Source organism: Salvelinus namaycush, chromosome 35, assembly GCF_016432855.1.
Source record: "Salvelinus namaycush isolate Seneca chromosome 35, SaNama_1.0, whole genome shotgun sequence".
Lineage (NCBI taxonomy): Eukaryota > Metazoa > Chordata > Actinopteri > Salmoniformes > Salmonidae > Salvelinus > Salvelinus namaycush.
In genome coordinates, this window is record NC_052341.1 from 23,265,109 (window position 1) to 23,291,949 (window position 26,841).

The 26,841-nt window shown below is 41.8% G+C and overlaps 2 protein-coding genes across 2 annotated transcripts in view; both read left to right on the forward strand.

Moving 5' to 3' along the window:
* The first annotated feature begins 3,043 nt into the window (after positions 1-3,043).
* The window catches only part of LOC120029921 (SAP30-binding protein-like), a 43,646-nt gene continuing 19,848 nt past the window's right edge, over positions 3,044-26,841 (forward strand). Inside the window, exons 1-4 of the mRNA XM_038975231.1 lie at positions 3,044-3,147; positions 17,947-18,065; positions 18,201-18,245; positions 23,462-23,504. Coding sequence (XP_038831159.1) covers positions 3,054-3,147; positions 17,947-18,065; positions 18,201-18,245; positions 23,462-23,504 — 301 coding nt within the window. The 5' untranslated portion in view covers positions 3,044-3,053. The remainder of the gene's footprint in view (positions 3,148-17,946; positions 18,066-18,200; positions 18,246-23,461; positions 23,505-26,841) is intronic.
* On the forward strand, positions 6,122-7,745 carry LOC120029922 (E3 SUMO-protein ligase ZBED1-like). The gene is made up of 2 exons (XM_038975232.1): positions 6,122-6,993; positions 7,152-7,745. Exons 1-2 carry the CDS (start codon positions 6,763-6,765, stop codon positions 7,557-7,559), a joined length of 639 nt encoding a protein of 212 aa, XP_038831160.1. The 5' UTR covers positions 6,122-6,762; the 3' UTR covers positions 7,560-7,745.

The following is a 26,841-nucleotide window of genomic DNA, read 5'->3' on the forward strand; positions in this document are numbered from 1 at the left end:
TATTTTTGTTCGATAAATATTACTTTTATAACAAAAAAACGCCATTTGGGTTGCGCGATATGTTCAGAAAACTACAGCCTCGTTCCGGTCCTGAAAGGCAGAAGAAAATTCCCAAACGTATCAGATTCAAAAATATTACTAAAAATATTTATAATCATGCAATCACAAGTAAAATATACCAAAACACAGCTTAGCTTGTTGGTAATCCACCTATCGTGTCAGATTTTGAAAATATGCTTTGCAGCGAAAGCAATCTAAGCTTTTGTGAGTGTATCAATCAATGCTAGAACAGTTAGCCTTATATTAGCTTGGTTAGCTTGGTCACGAAAGTCAGAAAAGCAAGAAAATGAATCGCTTACCTTTGATAATCTTCGGATGTTTGCACTCACGAAACTCCCAGTTACACAACAAATGTTCTTTTTGTTCGATAAATATTACTTTTATAACAAAAAACACCATTTGGGTTGCGTGTTATGTTCAGAAAACCAAAATCTCGTTCCGTTCGACGAAAATTCCAAAACGTATCCGTAATGGTCGTAGAAACATGTCAAATGTTTTTTATAATCAATCCTCAGGTTGTTTTTAACAAACATAATCGATAATATTTCAACCGGACCGTAACCTATTCAATAAGAGTGAAAAAGAAAATGGAGAGCTACCTCTCGCTCGCAAGAACTAATCAGAGGACACCTGACTAGTTTTGAAAAATTTCGCAAATTTTTCAAAATAAAAGCCTGAAACTATGTCTAAAGCCTGGTCACAGCCTGAGGAAGCCATTGGAAAAGGAATCTGGTTGATACCCCTTTAAATGGAAGAAAGACGGGCCAGGAAACACAGATAAAAAAATATAAAAAATCACTTCCGGGTTAGATTTTCTCAGGTTTTCGCCTGCAGAATCAGTTTTGTTATACTCACAGACAATATTTTGACAGTTTTGGAAACTTTGGAGTGTTTTCTATCCATAGATAGGATCCGGTTTCCCAAATGCTGAATCAATAAGTAGGTCCAACGGACAAACCAAAGACTGGACTAAACCCACACTTTTTAATTTAGGGGATGGTGACAGGAACTGTTTCGGTTTATTTTTCAAAACCGGGCAGTCCGCAATCACTTGACCCTTTTGGTGACAGTAAAAACATTCACGGATTTCGTGCGAAGACTTAGGGTCATCAGAGGAAAAGCAACCCGAACGAGGCACTGATGACGTAATCGTTAGGCCTTCAAAACAAGGCGCACCAAAGACAGTTTGGTGTGTCAAAGCGTACTCATCTGCCAACACTGCTGCCTGGGCCAATGTCGCCACTTTCTGTTCATTTAAATTAACTACAATTCTATCAGGCAGGTTTCTTTGAAATCCTCCAACAGCATCAACTCCTGAATATCAGCAAATGTGTTAGATTTGCTGGCTGAACACTAGCGATTAAACAGACTCTTTGTCCAAACTCATCAAAAGGACGGTGAGAGGGTTTTTTGTGGTTCCTGAAGAACTGCCTATAAGCTTCAGGCACCAACTCATAAGCCCGCAACACGGTTGTTTTAACTATATCGTACTGTAAACTGTCTTCCAGGGAGAGAGCGGCTACTACTCCCTGGGCTTTCCCAGTCAATTTACATTGCAACAGGAGCGGCCAAACCTCGAGTGGCCAATGCAGCGCAGCGGCCACACGTTCAAACGCAGAGAAATAGGAATCAACTTCCGACTCCCGAAATGGAGGGACTGAAGCATTTTTTTAACTTACATCGAAGTGGGCTTGATGATGGGCAGGTTGTGGAGTCGCACTGGAGCCAGCATCTAGCTCCAGTTGTCGGATCCTCACCTCCATGTCGGGTTCTATTTCCATTTTCCTAATTTCTAAATTAAAATCCATCTGTCTAACGCGCTCTTTATCTTTTTGCTCCATTTCCAAACGGGTCAGCCTCACCTTTAGCCTAGCGGTCCCGTCTGAACGACCCGACGCGGAAGATAAAGGGTCGAATCGGGGCAATGTAAAGGGGGTACGAGCAACCCCTTCCTCCGTCCCGTCCTCCGACTTGGCATTGGAAGGTCTACCCGTCTCCTCTCCTGAAGCCTCCCGCTCCTCATCTTTCAACAAGAAAATTTGTTTTCTCACTAAACCCTCCCTGACTAGCACCAAAAGCTCAGCCTTTAGAGCTTTCTCAGGGACGAAGAGTCCATAATGGTCAGCTATGGTGCAAAGGTCTACTTTATGCAACCCCACCAACCGATCAACAGAGGGCGCTTCAATAAACTTGGAGACGGCTGAGGCAGCCATTTTGTACACAGCAGCCTACTGAACACACGTAAACTAAACAAGTCACCCAAACTCACAACCTACCACCACACCTCAATCACCAATCACAGAGAGCTCAGAGCAGTGGAGTCCTGTGGGTTTAATGATCCCAGATGAGCCCCAATTATGTTATGTACACCTCTTGGTGGAGGGAACGCAACACCCTGCTCCAACTCAACTCCCCACGGAGCTAAAAAAAAAAGGTATGTGACTGTAGGTGCGGGTAAGGATGACAGAGGCAGAGAATATTACCGTTTACAGGGAATTTATTCTTCCTTCACACGGTAAGGTGGGGAATAGGGGCTGGACGGAACCAAAGAAAGTACAAGTTAAAGTTCCCCTCTCCTACCTTACCCGCACCTACAATCACATACCTTTTTTCAACTGTTGAGTTGTAGCAGGTTGTTGTGTTCCCTCCTCCAAGAGGCGTAGGTAACATTCTTCTATGATATAATGGTGGTCCGCAAACAAACGTTTAAGGTGCATGCCGCCACCTACTGTGCTGGAGTGTGTGGTCAATCACGGTTTACAACATTAGCTCCACATTTCTAAATTATCCTATTTAACTCAGTGTTTTTGATCAACTAAAACGAGCTCTACTAACTGGCGGAGCGTCATACATTATGCCAATAATTTTCATAATAGACTCGTAACTACGCCTTTTCTAATATCTCGGACTAAATTTCCCAGAGCCCCGAATACGCATACCCTTTTCAAAAACGACGCTGAAAGTGACGTCTTTGTTGTGCGACCGGTGGAGAAATGGCGAGCGGCAAAAAGAGTGCACTTCTCTCCTCTTTGGCGGATTATGGAGACGATTCAGAGGCAGATTCCGACCCAGAGATAGAAGAAACAGGTAGATAATTTGCTTAACTACTGATACTGATTGCATAGAAATGAGAATTTTGGCCCCAAATCTGTTGTAACTGAGACGAAAGTGGGTAACCGGAAATCGCTTTGTGTAGTTCAACAATGTTGTTAGCTAGCTAAATATAAATACTATATTGAGGTGTTAACTTTAACATTACTGTTCTAACTAACTTTGTCCCCGAGCACGGTAAACAAACACTGAATTGTCATCGTTATCTAGAAAAAGGCGTTGTGTGAGCCTGTACAGAATATACTTTATTAAACGTAAGGCTAACGTTAGCTAGTTTTGTGTGGATGGAAGAGGGGCATGTCAAGATGCCATCATCACCGGCTACGGTAGTATCTGAATCACATCACCGGCTACGGTAGTATCTGATTCATGAACTCTAACTCCACACTTGTTGCTAGATAACAAAATACGGAACAGTGCTGTACCCATAGAGATCCTATTTAATTACTAGAGGGCTATGTCGTACGTAGACGTTACTAGTTCGAGAATTGGGCAAAATTGCAGTCATGTTGGTCAGGGAGAAATCCAAACCAGTCTAATTGGAATGAATGACAGTAGAGGCATACTCCTGATTTTACTTATGCAGAAATATACAAGTAAGGCATGTGAACCTAAAATGTCAACCTAAAATATTGTCATATAATTTATGAATACAGTTTATACAGGTTTTAGACACATTTTCTGAATTAAGACTAATGTAAACAGACATTAATGTCGAAATGTTAGTTTTCTTAGAGATCTGTGTTATTACATATGTTATTAGATACAATATCAGTGCTTGTTGCATTTACAACTTGTCTAAGTCTTATCATCAACTTATTTCAGCAAGTATATGGCTGTGGATTGACTGCATTGTTTGAATGGAATGTTGGCATATTGGCAGTAACGTTTTAACAATTTATGAAATCATTCTTCTAAAACAGTATAAGCTAGCCAGATAGTCTTATCACAGCACTGGCAAATCATGATTGACCAGCAGGGCTTTGAAACTAAGTTTTTGGTCCACCAGCCACTGTGGCAGGTGGATTAAGAAATCTACCAGCCACTCAGATTTTTTACCAACCATGAATGTCAGTCAATCCGGGAAAATTTCAAGAACTTTGAAAGTTTTTTCAAGTGCAGTCGCAAAAACCATCATCTCTATGATGAAACTGGCTCTCATGAGGACCGCTACAGGAATGGAAGAGTTAACTCTGCTGCACAGGATAAATTCATTAGAGTTAACTGCACCTCAGATTGCTGCCCAAATCTCAACATCAACTGTTCAGAGGAGACTGCGTGAATCAGGCCTTCATGGTTGAATTGCTGCAAAGAAACCACTACTAAAAAGACACCAATAATAAGAAGAGACTTGCTTGGGCCAAGAAACACGAGCAATGGACATTAGACCGGTGGAAATCTGTCCTTTGGTCTGGTGAGTCCAAATTTGAGATTTTTGTTTCCAACTGCCATGTCTTTGTGAGACGCAGAGTAGGTGAACGGATAATCTCTGCATGTGTGGTTCCCACCGTGAAGCATGGAGGCGGAGGGGGTGCTTTGCTGGTGACAGTCTGTGATTTATTTAGAATTCAAGGCACACTTAACCAGCATGGCTACCACAGCATTCTGCAGCGATACGCCCATTCCATCTGGTTTGCGCTTTGTGGGACTATCATTTGTTTTTCAACAGGACAATGACCCAACACCCCCCAAGCTGCGTAAGGGCTATTTGACCAAGGAGAGTGATGGAGTGTTGCATCAGATGACCTGGCCTCCACAATCACCTGACATCAACTCAATTGAGATAGTTTGTGATGAGTTGGACCGCAGAGTGAAGGAAAAGCAGCCAGCAAGTGCTCAGCATATGTGGGAACTCCTTCAAGACTGTTGGAAAAGCATTCCAGGTGAAGCTTGTTGAGAGAATGCCAAGAGTGTGCAAAGCTGTCAAGGCAATGGGTGGCTACTTTGAAGAGTCTCAAATATAAAATATATTTTTGATTTAACACTTTCGTGATTACTACATGATTCCATGTGTTATTTCATAGTTTTGATGTCTTCACTATTATTCTACAATGTAGAAAATAGTTAAAATAAAGAAAAACCCTTGAATGAGTAGGTGTGTCAACTTTTGACTGGTACTGTATATATCTAGGTGGTTAGAGCCCTGAATGCTGATTGGCTGACAGCCGTGGTATATCGGATCGTATACCACGGGTATGACAAGTTATTTTTACTGCTCTAATTACATTGGTAACCAGTTTATAATAGCAGTAAGTCACCTCGGGTAGAGGTCGACCGATTATGATTTTTCAACACCGATAATTGGAGGACCAACAAAGCCGATACCCATTAATCGTACGTTTTTTTTTGTGTGTGTGTTTTTTATTATTATTATTTATTTAATTATTTTAATATTTGTAGTAATGACAATTACAACAATACTGAATGAACCCTTTTATTTTAACTTAATATAATACATAAATAAAATCAATTTAGTCTCATAAATAATGAAACATGTTCAATTTGGTTTAAATAATGCAAAACACAGTGTTGGAGAAGAAATTAAAAGTGCAATATGTGCCATGTAACGTTTAAGTTCCTTGCTCAGAACATGAGAATATATGAAAGCTGGTGGTTCCTTTTAACATGAGTCTTCAATATTCCAGGGAAGGAGTTTTAGATTGTAGTTATTATAGGAATTATAGGACTATTTCTCTCTCTACCATTTCTATTTCATATACCTTTGACTATTGGATGTTCTTATAGGCACTATAGTATTGCCAGCCTAATCTGGAGAGTTGATAGGCTTGAAAACATAAACAGCGCAATGCTTGAAGAGCTGCTGGCAAATGCAGGAAAGTGCTGTTTGAATGAATGCTTACGAGCCTGCTGCTGCCTACCACCGCTCAGTCAGACTGCTCTATCAAATCATAGACTTAATTATAATATAATAAACACACAGAAATACGAGCCTTAGTTTCCGGATTTGACATATTAATGACCTATCATTTCGAAAACAAAACGTTTATTCAGAGTGGGAGATAAAAAGCCATGTCCTTCAAACACGTCCTCTTGAGAGTCGTCACACCAGTGTAAACTTGGGGGAAGAGCTGAGGGAAGTAGTTGCAGTGTGGAAGTTGGAGGGGACTAATGTAACGATTCCTGTGACCACTGACAACACTAGAAATGTTGCAAATGCAGTTGCACTAGCTGGATTGGGGCCACAGATAGGATGCTTTGCTCACGTTATTAATCTGCATCTCAAAAAGCAATGTCAGTCAATCCAATCTCTCGCCTCCTAGCAAAGGTCAGGAAAGTGGTATCCTTCTTTCGTAAAAGCACAACTGCTGCACATGTTTTCAAGACAAAACAGGAGATGCTGAAGCTGCCAAACCACAAACTAATCCAAGATGTCCCTACTAGATGGAATTCAAGCCATGACATGGTTGAGAGAAACCTTGAGCAGAAAGTTGTGGTGTATTCTACACTGACTGATCAAGCTGTCAGGAAGAATGTCAAAGATATTGGGACTTTGTCTGAAAATTATGTAAGAGTGCAGAGGAAAGTGTGCTAACCTCTCAAAACAGTCAACACTGAACTGCACTGAAAACAATGATGCTGAAATCAATGGTGGCATCTGATGAAGATGAACCGGCAGTAAGGGATGTCAAGACTGCTATCAGAGTTAACCTGGAGCCTAGATATGCTGACCCTGGTGTCCAAGACTTGTTACACAAGAGCACCGCTTTGGACCCCCGGTTCAAGTCTCTGCTGCACCTGGATGCTGCTGCTCGTCTGAGAGTCTACAATGACTTCACAGCAGAGCTTGTGACCAATATACAGGTATTGTATTTATTTTGTTAATGTGACATTGTTTTATTAATTAGTGATTTAACAATTATAAAGTAAAAATTGTCATAGTGTCTGATATATATTTCTAACAAATCATATTTTTAAAGCCACTTCAGAGATAGCAATTATCATCTAATTTAATTCTGCAGGGTCAAGCCACAGATACCAGAGGAGCCAATCCCTCTCCAGAGACGACAGACGATAGGGGTTCTCCTCCAGAAAAGAAGTCTGGCATGGCTGAGCTTTTTGGGGAGTTGTTCACAACCCAGGAGCAGGGAACCAAGTCAAAGGTCAAGGTCATAGAGGAGGTGACCTCCTACAGGGAACTGGACTGTATTCCTCTGGATGCTGATCCACTTACATGGTGGAAGACCAAAGAGTTAATATACCCTCATGTTGCCATGTTAGCAAGGCGCTACCTGGCTGTGCCTGGGACCTCTGTTCCTAGCGAGAGGGTATTCTCCACAGCGGCTGACATTGTCACTTTAAGCCGATCTGTGCTCACTGTAGATAATGTGGATAGACTAATCTTCTTAAAGAAACACTTGAGAATCTGATAATGTTTTTAACAAATTCAAGTAACCAGTCTCAAGTGGTCCTATTTTGTTCAAGGTACTGCCATGTGACTTAATTTTGATATGCTGCTGGACTACAGTATGCACTCTTGTTGAAGTTCTGTTTTACATGAATATTTTATTTCATGTTGTAAGGCAGGCACTGCTGTTTTTTGTTGTCCCTTTGTTTCCATCTGCTCCTGGGAATTCGAGCTACCCATGTTTACTATTATAATAAAGGGAAAATCTAAATACAAATGACATATTTCTCAGGCATTTATTTTGTCGATGTATTGAAACCGTACCGAGCCGTGACACCACTGTACCGTACCGTGAGTTTTGTGAACCGTTTCACCCCTAGTGTGTGTGTGTGTATATACAGTTGAAGTCGGAAGTTTACATACACTTAGGTTGGCGTCATTAAAACTCGTTTTAATTCCAAAATCTATGCTCATTTGGCGGATGTTCATTTTAGGCATTGTTGACAAACTCCCTGACCAACATGGCTGACCATTATTGGGTTAATGACCATTGTAGTATTCAAATTCCTAATTCTATGGCGGCAGCTTTACAAGTCAGAATGTTGAATAAATGCTAATTTGAAGGTATACTTATCTATATATCTAAACTGACTGTACCGGTTGTCCGCTATGTTTGTCCTTATGCCGCTGGAAATTTTAGGCAAAATATTGACAGGTTATTGTTAAACAGAGTTTTCAAAATGTCTGTTTTTGTGCATGGCTCTCACTGTTAGTTTGTCCATCACCTGGCGCATGCAATATTGAAACTTGCTGACGAGACTACGTCGACGAGTGGATAAAACGCCTCTACCCTCTGTTCTCTTGTCAAACGTGCAATCACTGGAGAATAAACTGGACGAGCTAGCTACGTGATCTGAAGAACTGAGTGGCTGAACAAGGACGAGGGAATCTCTGTGTTAACAGGTGGTGTGCGATCTCTAATATTAAGGTGGTCTCGAGGTTCTGCTCACCTGAGTTAGAATACCTTATGATACGCTGTAGACCATACTACACTGAACACAAATATAAATGCAACATGCAACAATTTCAAAGATTTTACTGAGTTATAGTTCATAAGGAAATCGGTCAATTTAAATAAATGTATTAGGCCCTAATCTATTGATTTCACATGACTGGGAATACTGATATGTATCTGTTGGTCACATATACCTTTTTTTCCAAGTAGGGGTGTGGATCAGAACCAGTCAGTATCTGTTGTGACAAACATTTGCCTCATGCAGCATGACACATTTCCTTCACATAGAGTTGATCAGGCTGTTGATTGTGGCCTGGGGAATGTTGTCCCACTCCTCTTCAATGGCTGTGCAAAGTTGCTGGATATTGGCGGGAGCTGGAGCACTCTGAGCATGTTTGGGATGCTCTGGATTGACAATGTTGACATGTCTGAGTATGCAGGCTAGGGAAGAACTGGGATATTTTCAGCTCCCAGGAATGGTGTACTTAAGCATTAAGACCCAGGGGGGTGTGGTATATGGCCAAAATAGCACGGCTAAGGGTTGTTCTTATGCACAACGCGGAGTGCCTGGATACAGCCCTTAGCCGTGGTATATAGGCCTTATGCCACAAACCCCCGAGGTGCCTTATTGCTTTTATAAACCGGTTGCCAACAGTGAGGCAATTAAGGACACATTTTAAATTAAATGTTTTTATAAATAACTTCTGACAATACATTGCAGTTGGTCCAGAACAAAGCAGCACGTTTCACACTTAAATGTAGATGGAGGAAAAGTGTCAGTCTCTCCTGGTTCAAAGTTGGGAAGAGATTGACTGCATCACTATTTGTCTTTGTGTGAGGTATTGATGTGTTGAAGGTACCAAACTGTAAGCCAAGGCAACAGCTACTCTTCCTGGGGTCCAGCAACATTAAGGCAGTTATATACAATAACAAATATTACATTTCATAACACTTTTCACAGCACATCAAGTGTGTGCTCTCAGGCCACTACTCTACTACCACATACAGTGCATTTGGAAAGTATTCAGACCCTTTCCCTTTTTTCACATTTAGTTACATTACAGCATTATTCTATAATGGATACAATTCTTTTCCCCCCTCTAAATCTACACACAATACCCCATAAGGACAAAGTGAAAACAGATTTTTAGAAATTTGCAAACATTTATTAAAATGCACGGACCGATTTGAGTATTAAAACATTTATTTTTTTTAATGCCTTATTTACATAAGTATTCACCCCCTTTGCTATGAGACTCGAACTTGAGCTCAGGATTTTGTCAAGGCACAGATATGGGGAAAAGTACCAAAACATTTCTGTAGCATTGAAGGTACCCAAGAACACAGTGGCCTCCATCATTCGTAAATGGAAGAAGTTTGGAACAACCAAGACTCTTCCTAGAGCTGGCCGCCCGGCCAAACTGAGAAATCGGGGGAGAAGGACCTTGGTCAGGGAGGTCACTCTGACAGAGCTCCGGAGTTCCTCTGTGGAGATGGGAGAACCTTCCAGAAGGACAACCATCTCTGCAGCACTCCACCAATTAGGCCTTTGTGGTAGAGTGGCCAGAAAGAAGCCACTCCTCATTAATAGGCACGACTGCGTGGCCATGCACGCCTCCAACTCAATCATCAAGTTTGCGGACGACACTACAGTGGTAGGCTTGATTACCAACAATGACGAGACGGCCTACAGGGAGGAGGTGAGGGCCCTCGGAGTGTGGTGTCAGGAAAATAACCTCACACTCAACGTCAACAAAACAAAGGAGATGATTGTGGACTTCAGGAAACAGCAGAGGGAGCACCCCCCCTATCCACATCGACGGGACAGTAGTGGAGAGGGTAGTAAGTTTTAAGTTCCTCGGTGTACACCTCACGGACAAACTGAATTAGTCCACCCACACAGACAGCGTTGTGAAGAAGGCGCAGCAGCGCCTCTTCAACCTCAGGGGGCTGAAGAAATTCGGCTTGTCACCAAAAGCACTCACAAACTTCTACAGATGCACAATCGAGAGCATCCTGTCGGGCTGTATCACCGCCTGGTACGGCAACTGCTCCGCCCACAACCGTAAGGCTCTCCAGAGGGTAGTGAGGTCTGCACAACGCATCACCGGGGGCAAACTACCTGCCCTCCAGGACACCTACACCACCCGATGTCACAGGAAGGCCATAAAGACCATCAAGGACAACAACCACCCGAGCCACTGCCTGTTCACCCCGCTATCATCCAGAAGGCGAGGTCAGTACAGGTGCATCAAAGCAGGGACCGAGAGACTGAAAAACAGCTTCTATCTCAAGGCCATCAGACTGTTAAACAGCCACCACTAACATTTACTGGCCGCTGCCAACATACTGACTCAACTCCAGCCACTTTAATAATGGGAATTGATGGAAATGTATGTAAAAATGTATCACTAGCCACTTTAAACAATGCCACTTAATATAATGTTTACATACCCTACATTACTCATCTCATATGTATATACTGTACTCTATACCATCTACTGCATCTTTCCTATGCCGTTCTGTACCATCACTCATTTATATATCTTTATGTACATATTCTTTATCCCTTTACACTTGTGTATAAGGTAGTAGTTGTGGAATTCTTAGGTTAGATTACTCGTTGGTTATTACTGCATTGTCGGAACTAGAAGCAGAAGCATTTCGCTACACTCGCATTAACATCTGCTAACCATGTGTATGTGACAAATAAAATGTGATTTGATTTGACAGCCCACTTGGAGTTTGGCAAAAGGCACCCAAAGACTCTCAGACCATGAGAAACAAGATTATCTGGTCTGATGAAACCAAGATTGCACTCTTTGTCCTGAATGCCAAGTGTCACATCTGGAGGAAACCTGGAACCATCCATACGGTGAAGCTTTGTGGTGGCAGCATCATGCTGTGGGGATGTTTTCAGCTGCAGGGACTGGGAGTCTTGTCAGGATCAAGAGAAAGATGAACTGAGCAAAGTACAAAGAGATACTTGATGAAAACCTGCTCCGGAGTGCTCATGACCTCAGACTGGGGAGAAGGTTCACCTTCCAACAGGACAACAACCCTAAGGCCACAGCCGAGACAATGCAGTAGTGGCTTCAGGACAAGTCTCTGAAAATTCTTGAGTGGCCCAGCCAGAGCCTGGACTTAAACCCGATCGAACATCTCTGGAGAGACCTGAAAATAGCTGTGCAGCGACGCTCCCCATCCAACCTGATAGAGCTCGAAAGGATCTGCTGAGAAGAATGCGAGAAACTCCCCAAATACAGTTGTGCCAAGCTTGTAGCGTCATACCCAAGAAGACTCAGTGCTTCAACAAAGTACAGAGGAAAAGATCTGAATACTTATGTAAATTTGATATTTCAGTTTATTTATAATAAATTTAGCAAAAAATTCCAACAGTTATAGAACTATTTAATCCATTTTAGAATACGGCTGTAACGTAACAATGTGGAAAAAGTCAAGGAGTCTGAATACTATGAATGTATCTGCAATATACACACACGGATTTTGTGTGTCCCATCACAGTCCCTGCTGTTCCCTAAGGTGTATTTTTGTTTTTTAAATCTGATTCTACTGCTTGCATCAGTTACCTGATATGGAATAGTTTCATGTAGCCATGGCTCCATTTAGCACTGTGAAGAGACCTCTGGTGGCATGTCTTGTGGGGTATGCATGGGTGTCCGAACTGTGTGCTGATAGTTTAAACGGTGCATTCAGCATGTCAATACTTCTTACAAAACCAAGTAGTGATGAAGTCAATCTCTCCTCTACTTTGAGTCATGAGAGATTGACATGCATATTATTAATGTAAGCTCTCTGTGTACATTTAAGGGCCAGTCTTGCTGCCCTATTTTAGAAAAATTACAATTTTCCCCAAAGTCCCTCTTTGTGGCACCTGACCACATGACTTGACAGTAGTCCACGTGTGACATAACTAGGGCCTGTAGGGCATGCCTTGTTGATGTTGGTAAGTAGGCTGAGCAGCGCTTTATTATGGACAGATTTCTCCCCATTTTAGCTACTGTTGCATCAACCCAGGGTTACTCCAAGCTGTTTAGTCACCTCAACTTGCTCAATTTCCACATTACTCCTTACATGATTTAGTTGAGAACTAGGGTTTAGCCAATGAATTGTCCCAAATACTTTTTAGTTTTTGAAATGTTTAGGACCAATTTATGTCTTGCCACCCATTCTGAAACTGCAGCTCTTTAAGTGAAGTCATTTCACTCGCTGTAGTAGCTGTTAATAAAGATTGAAAAAGTCACCTAGACAGCTGCCCTGGGGAATTCCTGATTCTACCTGGATTATGTTAGACAGGATTCCATTAAAGAACACCCTCTGTGTTCTGTTCGACAGGTAACTCTTTATCCACAACACATACGTTTCTCCAGCAACAGACTATGATCGATGATGTCAAAAGCTGCACTGAGGTCTAACAAAACAGCCCCCACAATCTTTTTTATTGTCAATTTCTGTCAACCAATCGTCAGTTATTTGTGTAAGTGCCTTGCATGTTGAATGTTCTTTCGTATATGCGTGCTGAAAGTCTCAATTTGTTTAATGTAATATAGCATTGTATCTGGTCAAACACCATTTTTCCAAAAGTTTACTACAGGTTGGTAACAGGTTGATTTGGTCGGCTATTTGAACCAGTAAGGGGGGCTTTACTATTCTTGGATAGCGGAATGACTTGCTTCTCTCCAGGCCTGAGGGCACACAGTTCATTGTAGGCTTAGAAGATATGGTAAATAGGAGTGGCAATATCGTCCATTATTATCCTCAGTAATTTTCCATCCAAGTTGTCAGACCCCGGTGGCTTGTCATTGTTGATATACAACAATTTTTTCACCTCGTCCGCACTCCACTTTTCAGAATTCAAAATTCTAATGCTCCTCTTTCATAATTTGTTCAGTTATACTTTTGTAGTGTCAGTGTTTGTTGTTGGCATGTTACAAAGGGAAAGCCAGCTGCAAGCCTACCAGATGAGCTAAATGCCTTCCAAGCGCGCTTCGATGCTAGCAACACTGAACCATGCATGAGAGCACCAGCTGTTCCAGACTACTGTGTTATCACACTCCATAGCCGATGCGAGTAAGACCTTTTAAACAGGTTACCATTCTCAAGGCTGCAGGGCCAGACAGATTACCAGGATGTGTACTCGTAGCATGCACAGACCAGCTGGCAAGTGTCTTTACTGATATTTTAAATCTCTCCCTGACCAGGGCTGGGCGGTATACCGCATTTTACTATATACCGGTATTGATGCACGGACCGATTTGAGTTTTTACCTGACCTTCTATAATGGTGTTTCAATGTTTGATTTGTTAAATGTGATACGCATCTCCAGTGCATATAATGTCAGTTTTTATAGTTTGCTTCTTGAGTCATCTCTCTCCCACTCTTGCTGCTGCATGCTGCTAACCACAATAAGCCCTGTCACTCAAGGAGAGAGCAGTTGCGCGTCCACTGAGTCAGGAGCACTTCTTTGCCGTTCACTCCAAATGGTCAGATGGATGCAAGAATGTTGGTGACATGCTGCTTTCCACAAGAGTTCTATAATTACACGTTGTTTCTGTATCTTACGGTCTGCAAACTACTGGTTGCTAGTTTGTCTTTTCTTAGCAAGGTGTTGCTAAAATAATGTGTTCGCCGCTAATGCTAATCGCAAGTTAGCAGGCTAGCTAGCTTGCTAAATGTACTAAGAGTCAGAGCAAACGTATATAGTTAGCTAATACTGCCTGGTACCAGTGCTGGTGTAGGCCAAGGTATGCATGTTTGCAACATCTTATCAGAGAGGAATAGGCAAAGCATGAATATGTTGGCTGGCTGGCTAGCTAGCTACATGAAGTATGAAAATATGTAATGCAACATCTAATTAGGGTCACCTGGAAACACTGACAAACTTTGGTTCTTACCCTGTCAATCATTTCTCACTGGCTTATTAATTTGTTGTCATGTCAAACAACAATGTATTCAAGTTGCTGCCCACTATGTTCCAACTATAACATTTGAAAAATTATCATATTTCCATGACTCCAACAGTTCAATTAACTAGGCCTAGATTTTTTTTTGCTCGTATGCTGCATGGCACAGTGTGGAAATTGACAAATGCTGAAAGTGAGTGTGGGCAAAAATAAATTCATCATCTCCACTTAGGCAAAACAGATAGTTCTATAATGAAGAACAGTGTCTTGCAGGATTCAATAGTTGGAATTGTAAGAGTTGTTGCCCTGTCCTATTCTCTGCGATTGTCATTTTAATGGAATCCAGAAAGAACGAACAAAAAACCTGTTCTCAAACATTTACATCAAAAGGTGCAAAGTTACGGGCAAAGACACAACATCCACATCAAATGTAATATTATTCTTGATCAAATAACATGGAAAACTACTTTTTGTTCAGTATTTATTTACCATCCTTACAAACCATTTAATGTACAGTGCGTTTGGAAAGTATTTAGACCCCATTACTTTTTCCACATTTGTGTTACATTACAGCCTTACTCTAAAATTGATGACATTTTTCCCCCTCGTCAATCTACACACACTAACCCATAATGACTCACAGAAATGGATTATCTACATCAGTATTCTGACCCTTTACTCAGTACTTTGTTGAAGCACCGTTGGCAGCGATTACAGCCTCGATTCTGCTTGGGTATGACGCTACAAGCTTGTCACGTCTGTATTTGGGGAGTTTCTCCCATTTCTTCTCTACAGATCCTCTCAAGTTCTGTCAGGTTGGATGAGGAGTGTTGCTGCACAGCTACTTTCAGGTCTCTCCAGAGATGGTTTCATCAGACCAGCGACTCTTGTTTCTCATGGTCTGAGAGTCCTTTAGGTGTCTTTTGGCAAACTCCAAGCGGGCTGTCGCGCCTTTAACTAAGGAGTGTCTTCTGTCTGGCCACTACCATAAAGGCCTAATGGGTGGAGTGCTGCAGAGATGGTTGTCCTTGTTGAAGGTTCTCCCATCTCCTCAGAGGAACTCTGGAGCTCTGTCAGAGTGACCATCGGGTTCTTGGTCACCTCCCTGACCAAGGTCCTTCTCCCCAGATTGCTCAGTCTTGGTGGTTCCAAATGTCCAATCAATTGAATTTACCACAGGTGGACTGTAATCAAGTTGTAGAAACATTGATGTTCAATGGAAACAGGATGCACTTGAGCTCAATTTTTAGTCTCATAGCAAAGGGTCTGAATACTTATGTAAAGGTATTTGTTTTTTAAAAACTTTTAATACATTTGCAAACATGTCAACCTGTTTTCGCTTTGTTATTATGGGGTATTGCGTATAGATTAAGGATTTTGTATTTATTTCATTGTAGAATAAGGCTAACGTAACGTTACTGTATTGTCATCTAGGTTTAACTGTAGATTTGCCATCACCATGAAGAAACACAATGCACAATACAGTAATTGAGTACATTGATACATCACGTGATTTGTGATGTGACGATGTGGCTCAGTTGGTAGAGAATGGTGCTTGCAATGCTAGGGTTGTGGGTTCGATTCCCACTGGGGACCAGTATGAAAAGTTATGCGCTCACTACTGTAAGTTGCTCTGCATAAGAGCATCTACTAAAATAGAAAAAGGAATGAATAGACCATTTCAGTTTTCACATAGAAATAAGTTCCATTTGCAAAGTATTTCAAGAAACTGGAAAACATATCAATCAACTATATTTATATTACAGAAGTATTATCAGATTAACTGTTTTGTACTTAAAATGATCAGAGTCAAATTACAAATGCTGGTAAACACTCAACTACATTTACTTTAAATTTGTTCACAAAAGTAGTGCACTGTGCTTTTACTAGTGCTATACTGGCGGACCGATACAGACGTTTTCAGTGCGGGGAATCCCTGACCGTCTGTAATACCTACATGTTTCAAGCAGACCACTATAGTCCCTGTGTCCAAGAATGCCAAGGTTAGCTGTCTAAATGACTATTGCCCCGTAGCACTCACATCTGTAGCCATGAAACGCTTTGAAAGTCTGGTCATGGCTCACATCAACACCATCATCCTGGACCCACTCCAATTCGCATACCGCCCCAATAGAGCCACTGATGACGCAATCTGTATTGCACTCCATCCTGCCCTTTCTCACCTGGAGAAAAGGAACACCTATGTGATAATGCTGTTCATTGACTACAGCTCAACGTTCAACACCATAGTGCCCTCTAAGCTCATCACTAAGCTAAGGACCCTGGGATTGAACACCTCCCTCTGCAACTGGATCCTGGGCTTCCTGACAGGCCGCCCCCAGGTGGTGAGGGTAGGTAACACATCCGCCACGCTGACACAACACGGGGCCCTCAGGTGTACGTGCTTAATCCACTCCTGTACTCCATGTTTACCCACGACTGCTTAGCTGCGCAACACCATCATTAAGTTTGGTGACAACACGGCGGTGGTAGACCTGATTACAGATGACGATGAAACCGCCTATAGAAAGGAGGTCAGAGACCTGGCAGTGTGGTGCCAGGACAACAACCTCTCCCTCAACGCCAGCAAGACAAAGGAGCTGATCGTGGACTGCGGGAAAGGGAGGGCCGAGCACACCCCCACAGGGCTGTAGGGAGCTGGTCGAGAGCTTCAAGTTCCTGTGTCCACATCACTAAGGACCTAACATGGTCCAAACACACCAACACAGTCGTGAAGAGGGTATGACAATGCCTCTCCCCCCTCAGGAGGCTGAAAAGATTTGGCATGGGCCCTCAGATCCTCAAAGTTCTACAGCTGCAGTATTGAGAGCACCTTACCTGGCTGCATCACTGCTTGGCATGGCAACTGCTTGGCATCTGACCGACAGGGTAGTGCATATGGCCCAGTACATCACTCCTTGTATTATATAGTCTCGTTATGTTATTGTTATTAGTAGCTTTTTTTATTTTCAGCAAATGTTTCCTACTTTTTAACTGCATTGTTGGGAAGGGCTCGTAAGTAAACATTTCACAGTAAAGTCTACACTTGTTGTATTCGGCGTATGTGACAAGTCAAATTTTATTTGCTATCCGGGGGTCCTTGGGACGTCCCTAACCCACTTTGAAGTTGACATTTTAAAATAGTTACGGTTAGGTAAGGGTTATGGTAAGGTTAGGGTTTAGGGTTTAGGGTAGGGATGTCACAAGGATGTAAAATCAGACAGGCATTGCCAGGGGAAAAAACGGGTCAATATTACTTTCCTGTAGATATGTTTGTCTAAAATATCTATTTGGCATAATGACCAACCAATAAAGTAAGTTATTATAGGTACTTGTTATACCAGGCACACACATTACGAACATGTGAAAGAATAGAGGCTAACCAATCTCAGCTTGATATTAGGTCAGGAAGCCGGCAACTGAATGCTGCTATGTTTCCAACCTGATAACCAAGCTCTGTCATTCTGCAGAGGGCCATGGAGTAGGCCTGGTGTCTGCTGCCTACGGAGAGGACGACATTAGCCGGATTGAGGATGGCGACGACAAGGCATCCGGAGACGAGGACAGTGGGGAGAGCTCCCGTAACTCGGTCAGTTCTCTTTTTCTTTCCAATTTAGTCGGTCTCTTTCCCACAGCACCCTGCTAGAGGTATTTGTCAGCGGTGCACGTATGAGTGTGTGTGGTCGCTCAGGGATGTTAACCATTTGCATTCTTGTCTTCATAGGACATGGAAGAGTCTGATGAGGGTGGAGACACAGATGATTATAAGGTATTTTAACCCCCCCTGGTTTTGGTATGGTTTGTACTTGTGAAATGTTTGTTAGGGGTTCATGGGGCTAACCAATATTGTCTCTGGGGGTGCAAAGAAAGGCAAGGATTTTGTTAAAATGATGGTAGTGCCACTAGGTGGTAGTGTTGAGCTATAATGTTTTGTCTCCATTCACCGATACTTGTATAGAGCGGCATAAACAACATCCATTATTTCAAGTTAAGTATAGCTTGGTTGTGCACACTGATGAAAAACCTTTGCATATAAACTTTGAATTATAGTTATCATGTTAAATCCGCACCAATAAGAACAAGCTTGATCAAGATGTGGCATTTAAAGGTGCATACCTTTTTGAATAGTGAGGTTCAGACGAGCAGGGTTGTACCCTTAGCCAGCCCCACCCTGATAGTGCAGCAGTCAGTGTTTGAGTTGGAACAGTGATTGATGCAGGTCAGGAGGGCTTGATGCTGCTCAAACAAACAATCATTACAGAGCTTGGGCCACATAATGCCATAGTATCCTGTGTGGGTCTGACAATTAGCAACTCTATGATCAGGCCATGAATGCAATATGTCTGCAGAACTATAGCATTTCACAACATGGGGGGGATCAGGTAGAGAGGTGGAGGACTGGTGAGATGTTGTGTGCATTTGTGTCTGTCAGAGAGGTAGAGTTGCGGTAAACTGATCCAGAACCTGCCAAAAACCGTAATCGGGTGTGTTTTCACTGGCTACTACTACTATATTCCCACTCTCGTGAGTTTGGTTTATATTTTGCTACTGCTGCCCTATACACCAGAGTCCCACTATTTATTATGAGTTATGCCTCGTCAGACACACCATTGACCCCCACTTTGTCCTAAGAGCTGAACTCGTTATCTATATGCTAATTTTGTTTCGACTGCGTTGAGGTGCAACAGGCCCTGTCCTATGTCTTTTTCTAGTCATATAGAGTTGGTTTAGACGAGGCTAGTGTTTGTAAGAGCTATGTAGTAGAAAGCTCTCGTGTGAAAGTTAAACATTGCTTACTGTAATCTAGGGGAGTTAAACGTGTAGCAGTTCTTTCAAACTCGTCTCCAACTCTTAGCCAAACTATTGAGTAATAGCTTGGTTGGTTGCACAGGCATGATTTATCCATCTACTGTTTTCACTTATGGCCTGAAAATGCAATGGCTTTGATTAGATTGGATTTCATAATTTATTTTTTCATAGAGAAAGACTTAAAATGCCATATCTGAGTTATAGATGTACTTTTGTGTCATATAACAGTAATAATGGAATGGATTTATAGAGGTGATTCATTTATATAACGTAATGGAGATGTTGGGATACTTTCATTGTGGCCTGCTTTCTTTTGAATGGCTTGGGGTGGGCTTGGGCTAATGCCACAGACGGGAAGAACCATAGAACCAACACGGCCTCTCCCCTTTTTCAGTGAGAAAGCGATGGGCGGAGGGGTTGTCACCAAATGTGTCCGTGCCCTGGTTATCACATTTTGGCTCTTGATCGTGTCAGGGACAGAGTGGGGTAAGGGTTGAGAGGAGGGGTTTGTTTGATTGTGTCTCTTGCCCTCTCTCTACCCCCTTGACCTGTGTTTGGCCCATAGTGAAGACGCAGTAACCCAGAATAATGGCCGTTTGTCCACGCTGTTCTGTTGCTGTAATTCTCTCTCTGGCTGAAAGTATTTTAGTATTTTATTAGGAACCCCATTAACTGCTGCCAAGAGAGCCGCTACTCTCCCTGGGCTCCAACCGGGATCAAGACAACACATCACAACAAAACAATAGTGTACCTACATTACCGTTCAAAAGTTATGGGTCACTTAGAAATGTCCTTGTTTTTGAAAGAAAAGCAAATTTTTTGTCCATTTAAAATAACATCAAATTGATCAGAGTTTTCAGCTGTGCTGACATAATTGCTAAATGTTTTTCTAATGATCAATTAGCCTTTTAAAATGATAAACTTGGATTAGCTAACACAACGTGCCATTGGAACAGAGGAGTGATGGTTGCTGATAATGGGCCTCTGTACGCCTATGTAGATATTCCATTAAAAATCAGCCGTTTCCAGCTACAATAGTCATTTACAACATTAACCATGTCTACACTGTATTTCTGATCAATTTGATGTTATTTTAATGGACAAAAAAATGTGCTTTCCTTTCAACAAGAATTTCTAAGCGACCCCAAACTTTTGAACGGTAGTGCAAATATACTGAACAGCAATATAAATTTGAAGTGCATCAATTTCAAAGATTTTACTGAGTTATAGTTCATGTAAGGAAATCAGTCAAATGAAATTCATTCAGTCCTAATCTATGGATTTCACATGACTGGGAATACAGAAATGCATCTATTGGTCCCAGATACCTAGGATCAGATAACCAGTCAGTATCTGGTGTAACCATCATTAGCCTCATGCATCACGACACATTTCCTTTGCATAGATCAGGCTGTGGAATGTTGTCCCACTCCTCTTCAATGGCAGTGTGACGTTGCTGGATATTGGCAGAAACTGGAACAAGCTGCTGTATACGTCAGTACAGAGCACCCCAAACATGCTCAATGGGTGACATGTCTGGTGAATATGCAGGCCATGGAAGAACTGGGACATTTTCAGATCCTTGCGACATGGGGCTGTGCATTATGCTGAAACATGAGGTGATGGCAGCAGATGAATGGCACGACAATGGGCCTCAGGATCTCGTCACGGTATCTCTGTGCATTCAAATTGCCATCAATAAAATGCAATTGTGTTCGTTGTCCTTAGCATATGCCTGCCCATTGCATAACCCCACCGCCACCATGGGGCACTCTGTTCACAACATTGACATCAGCAAACCGCTCACCCACACGATGTCATACACGTGATCTGCGGTTGTGTGGCCGTTTGGACATACTGACAAATTCTCTAAAATGACAGAGGCTGCTTATAGTAAAGAAATTAACATTACATTCTCTGGCAACCGCTCTGGTGGACATTCCTGCAGTCAGCATGCTAATTGCACGCTCCCCCAAAACTTGAGACATCTGTGGCATTGTGTTGTGTGACAAAACTGCACATTTTAAAGACAGAGTGACAGCAGTGGAGTTGCAGAGACAGGCTGCACAACAGAGGCAAGAGGCACAGTTATAGTGTTGAGTTGTATCTCCAGTGGTGTTTTTACATGTTGTATTTGTCTAAATCACGAGCTTGTTAAAAAAGGACTAGGACTATATTTCATTGGTACAGTAAAAGTTGAGAAACGATGTACTATAGTGTACTGCCTATGTTATGTGCCAGTAGCATTACTGCTTGTGTAAGTAGTCACAGGACGTTGTGCATTATAGAAATGTACAATGCTCCACCATTACAAATGTACAGTATAAAAGGTACTATATTACAATACATACTACGTACATTTTTTTATGTGTTGTAATATTGTACATTTCTATAATGCATAACATCCCTGTTGTATTGTTTTACACTGAACAAAAATATATAAACTGAACATGTAAAGTGTTGGTCCCATGTTTCATGAGCTGAAATAAAATATCCCAGAAATGTTCCATACGCACAAAAAGCTTATTTCTCTAAAATGCTGTGCACACATTTTTTAACATCCCTGTTTCTCCTTTGTCAAGATAATCCATCCACCTGACAGGTGTGGCATATCAAGAAACTGATTAAACAGCATGATCATTACACAGGTGGACCTTGTGCTGGGGACAATAAAAAGCTACTCTAAAATGTGCCCTTTTGTCACACAACACAATGCTACAGATATCAAGTTTTGGGGGAGCGTGCAATTGGCATGCTGACTGCAGGAATGTCCACCAGAGCTGTTGCCAAAGAATTTAATGTTCATTTCTCTACCAGAAGCCACCTCCAACATTTGTTTTAGAGAATTTGGCAGTACGTCCAACCGGCCTCAACCGCAGACAACGTGTAGCCATGCCAGCCCAGGACCTTCACATCCACTTCTTCAACTGCAGGATGTTCTGAGGTGGGGTGGACTGTGAAGATATACAAAAATGATGCATCTTCACAGTCCACATTGTGCCATGTGTTTTTTTCTTCTTTTTTTTCTCTTTACTCAGATTTTACTGTGCTAGCTTGAATTACCTGATGTGGAAGAGTTCAATGTGTTCATGGCTCCGTGTACTGAACAAAAATATAACCGCAACATGCAACAATTTCACGGATTTTACTGAGTTACAGTTCATATAAGGAAATCTGTCAAATTAAATAAATTAAGAGAAATATGCTTTTTGTGCGCATGTAACATTTTTGGGGGATTTTTTTATTTCAGCTCATGAAACATGGGACCAACACACTTTACGTGTTGCGTTTTATATTTTTGTTCAGTGTAGTATTGTGATTTTCCGGGCCTCTGTTCTGGACTTTGGGACTGAAGAGAACTCTAATGGCATGTCTTGTGGTGTAAGTATGGGTGTCTGAGCTGTGTGAACAGACAGTTCAAACGCATCAATACCTCTCACAATAAGGAGTCGTGAGGCTGTCAATCTGTCATTCATTACAGTGAAATGAAAATTCATTCAGTGGTTCAAAAGAACCTCTGGTAAGCCATGTCTGCACTGTATCCTTCCTCCCCTTCCTCGCTCCTCCCATTGTTCTACTTAGTTTGGCCCTCTGCCCTCTTCAAGACAATTCTTGGATGTGTCCATGCAGTTGCTAGGTGACTGGGTGGCAGTGTGTGTGTGTGTGTGTGTGTGTGTGTGTGTGTGTGTTCCATTGCCAGTGAATAGGAGCACTGTTTCTGTGGCTGAACCTGTGTTATGCCCACAGTTCTGGCGAGGACAGGCCATATTTTCTAAGCAGCTCACATCACCCCACCTCCTGCCAAGCCCCTGCTTTTACAAGAATGTCCTGAAACTCCTGTAGCCACATGTTTGCCATGATACCATGAAGGCAATCTTATGCCAAACGACTGTTTTTTATATACATTTTTCCCAAAAAATAAAGCAGTTTAAATAATCAGGAAACCTCATTCAATTTTAGCCTACCTGTCGCATCACCGTGGCTGACAAACTAATATCTTATTGCAGACCATTCCGCTGCTATTACCCTATTCTAACTGTTAACGAGTGGTATAATTGGGGTAATTATGTTATGTTGCCTGGCCATATTGACCCTCACATCCAGGACCGTGCATGGTTCTTTGACTGACGTTCAACCCCCCCCCCCCCCCCCCTTCTCTGTGTTCTCTCTCTTCAGGACATCCCAGAAGCAGAGAGGAAGGATCCCAATGAGTTGGTCGGTGAGTACACAAACAGAAAACCGTGTTTAAGACACGGACACAATACAAACTTGGTGTGAAATTTGTAGATTGCGACCATCAGCCGTTATATGGTCAAGACTGTTACATTTATAATGCTGCGATCTAAATCATGGCCACTCAACTCTTAGCCTATGAGGTCCAGAGCCTGCTGGTTTTATGTTCTACCTGATAATTAATTGCACACACCTGGTGTCCCAGGTCTAAATCGGTCCCTAATTAGAGGGGAACAATGAAAACGTGCAGTGGAACTGGCTTCGAGGTCTAGAGTTGCATTTGAGGGGTGTAAATAATGATTAACTGCTATAGATAGCTAGTAGTACTAGGGTTGGTCGAATTCCACCTATGTCCATTCGTGATTATGTACCCATAAAGCGTTGACATACCAGGGGTACTCAACCTGGGGTCTGCGGCCAACCGAAACAGAATTGCCTGCTCAGAGACGCACACGATTTAACTTCACTAAAATGTACACTGTTTTTCCTGGCTTTAAACCCGATACAATCTTCTATCAACTTTGGAAATTAGGATTGAATCAACATAAAAGCCCCTTTCAGTGCAAAACCCCCCAAATCTAACACCGACTGAGTTGATGATTGTGTTGTAGGCTTAGGAGCCCATCGGAGAAGCCTTGTTCTATTTCAAGGGCAGGAGCGGTTTTTCTTCCATCACCCATGATCGAAGAGTAGCCTAGATATGCATTTTAGATCGGAGCAGAGCCGCTTGTAGACGCATGTGTACATTTGTTGATATTCTTTGGTAGTTAGTTACTAGCCCAGTTCTGACTCATTTCTGGTCAGAAATTAGGGAGTGTTTGATTGACCACAACTAGAAACGTTTGTTATCTTTGACAAGCGAGCCAGAGCTTTTTTTGTCTTTACTGTGTCTCAGCTCCCATTTTATAAAGGGAATAACAAATACCCTGTTGAAGCTGGAGTAAACGTTGAAGTGATATTGATGAAAAAGACGCACCTGTTTCAGTAGCTTAAGTCGTGGCTCAAATGGTGCTTGCAGCCCTTAATTTAGAAAATTAGTAGGCCATATCAACTACAAACATTTCTGTAGTCTGCTCTTTCTTTTCCAGCTGTTAACTAGGATGACGTGCCAGAGCTCTTTATGGCCGTCGCAAATCATGTGAAAGATGCATATCCCTCTTACTAACATTACATTATTGCTGTGTTACACCATCGTGCATACATTTATTTTGTCCCCCCCACACCAAACGTGATCACGACACGCAGGTTAAAATATCAAAACAAACTCTGAACCAATTATATTAATTTGGGGACTGGTCGAAAAGCATTAAACATTTTATGGCAATTTAGCTAGTTAGCTTGCACTTGCTAGCTAATTTGTCCTATTTAGCTTGCTTGCTGTTGCTAGCTAATTTGTTCTGAGATATAAACATTGAGTTGTTATTTTACCTGAAATGTACAAGGTCCTCTACTCCGCCAATTAATCCACACATAAAACGGTCAACCGAATCGTTTATAGTCATCTCTCTTCCTTCCAGTCCTTTTCTTCTCTTGACTGTATATTGTGATTGGCAACTTTCATAAATTAGGTGCATTACCGCCACTGACCTCGTTTGTCTTTCAGTCACCCACGTGGGTATAACCAATGAGGAGATGGCACGTGAGTACCTGCTTCTATAAACCAATGAGGAAATGGGAGAGGCAGGACTTGCAGCGCGATCTGCGTCAGAAATATAACTGATTTCTATTTTAGCCCTTGGCAACGCAGAAGCTCGTTGGCACGCACAGTGTGGGTGCAATAATTGAATAACATAGATTCCTACATTTATTTTGCAACACTCGCGCACGCAACGCGAGCGGTGTAGTCAGCCTGTTAGGTAGGCCTATCTGTAAAAAAAAGAAATAAATGTATGATGATAATGATGATTATCGGGACCTGTTGCAATAAGGCACGAGAACTTGAGGATTATCGTGTGATAACTCCCGACTAAAGGGCGGTCCATACCAAGGACGATAACTATAACGCAAAAAAAACTAATTCAAGTGAACATTAGCGTTCACACTACAACAATAACTACAAAAAGAGTGGAGAACGGTAACGAGAGATATAGTTTGGAGCGTTTTTTTGTCCCTCTGACAATCAATCAAATACGCGTTTATATTGAAGCGTTCTAAGTGCCCGATGCTCCTCCGAGGGTTGGAAGCGCATGTTAAGCTTTCCTGAGTAATTGGGCATGTCTGAGCATATTGGTGACCACATTAATTATAGGACGACTGGGGAGAATGATGATCCGTAACAAACAGTGCCTGAGAAGGCTGTATTTTCTGATGGCCTGTCAGTTAACGCCAACACATGACAAAATACACACTGTGCGCCACTGCTAATGTGCCTTTCTACACCTTGTAAACTGTTGATAAAATACCCAGTACTGCTCCAAATGGTTACCTAATCAGGCCTTGGCTAGATTATTATTATTTCGGAAAGAAACGTGCATTCAAAACGCAAGGCTTTTTAGCGGTTATTGAAATGGCATTCACTGCAGTTTACCGCCTAGAATAGAATGCTTTACTCATCAGAAGAAAAATGATTGCATTGTGTTATAGTCTAGGTATTGATGATTTTCTCGTCCCTAAAAAGCTTTATCAATTATGGGGGTTATTCAAGTTAACGTATATCACCAGAGTTTAAAGCCCTAGAAAATAATTGTGTAGGCTACTCACTTGATAACAATACTTTCATCATTGCACTGTGTTGTTGTAGCCTAGGTAGAATAATGTTCTTCTCTAAAACGTAGGCCTAATTAGTAGTGGACCTTTACGTGTCCGGGACTGTAGAGCGAGTGCACAGATCTGCCATTTCATAACTTTTTTAAATTTATTGCACAATATATATTTTTTTGCTAATGAATGGCCTAATATGTAGCTTCTTACGCAAGCCTGGCTGCTATTCCTCTTCACGTGAAATCCCAGGAAAAACTATAAGTTACAAAAGTTAAAGGAAATGTATTCTTCGCATTTTTTAAACTAGACTAGATAACTAGATAATTCTGACCACTATATTATGTGCTAAATTATGTAGCCTACTGGTCATAGTTAGGACCTCATCATAACCTGGTAATGACCACCTGACTAATGTAAAAAGTATTGGATATTGAAAACATCAAGTTGGATATTGAAAACATTGTTCATTACATTTCTATTTGTTTCCATTGTCACCAATTAAAGTTTAAATCTGCAACATATTATTACATTTAAAATAAATAAAGCAACGGCATAAAACAAATCTGCATCACCATTTTTTCCAAATTTGCACACAGTAATTGTTTCATTCACCCACAGACATT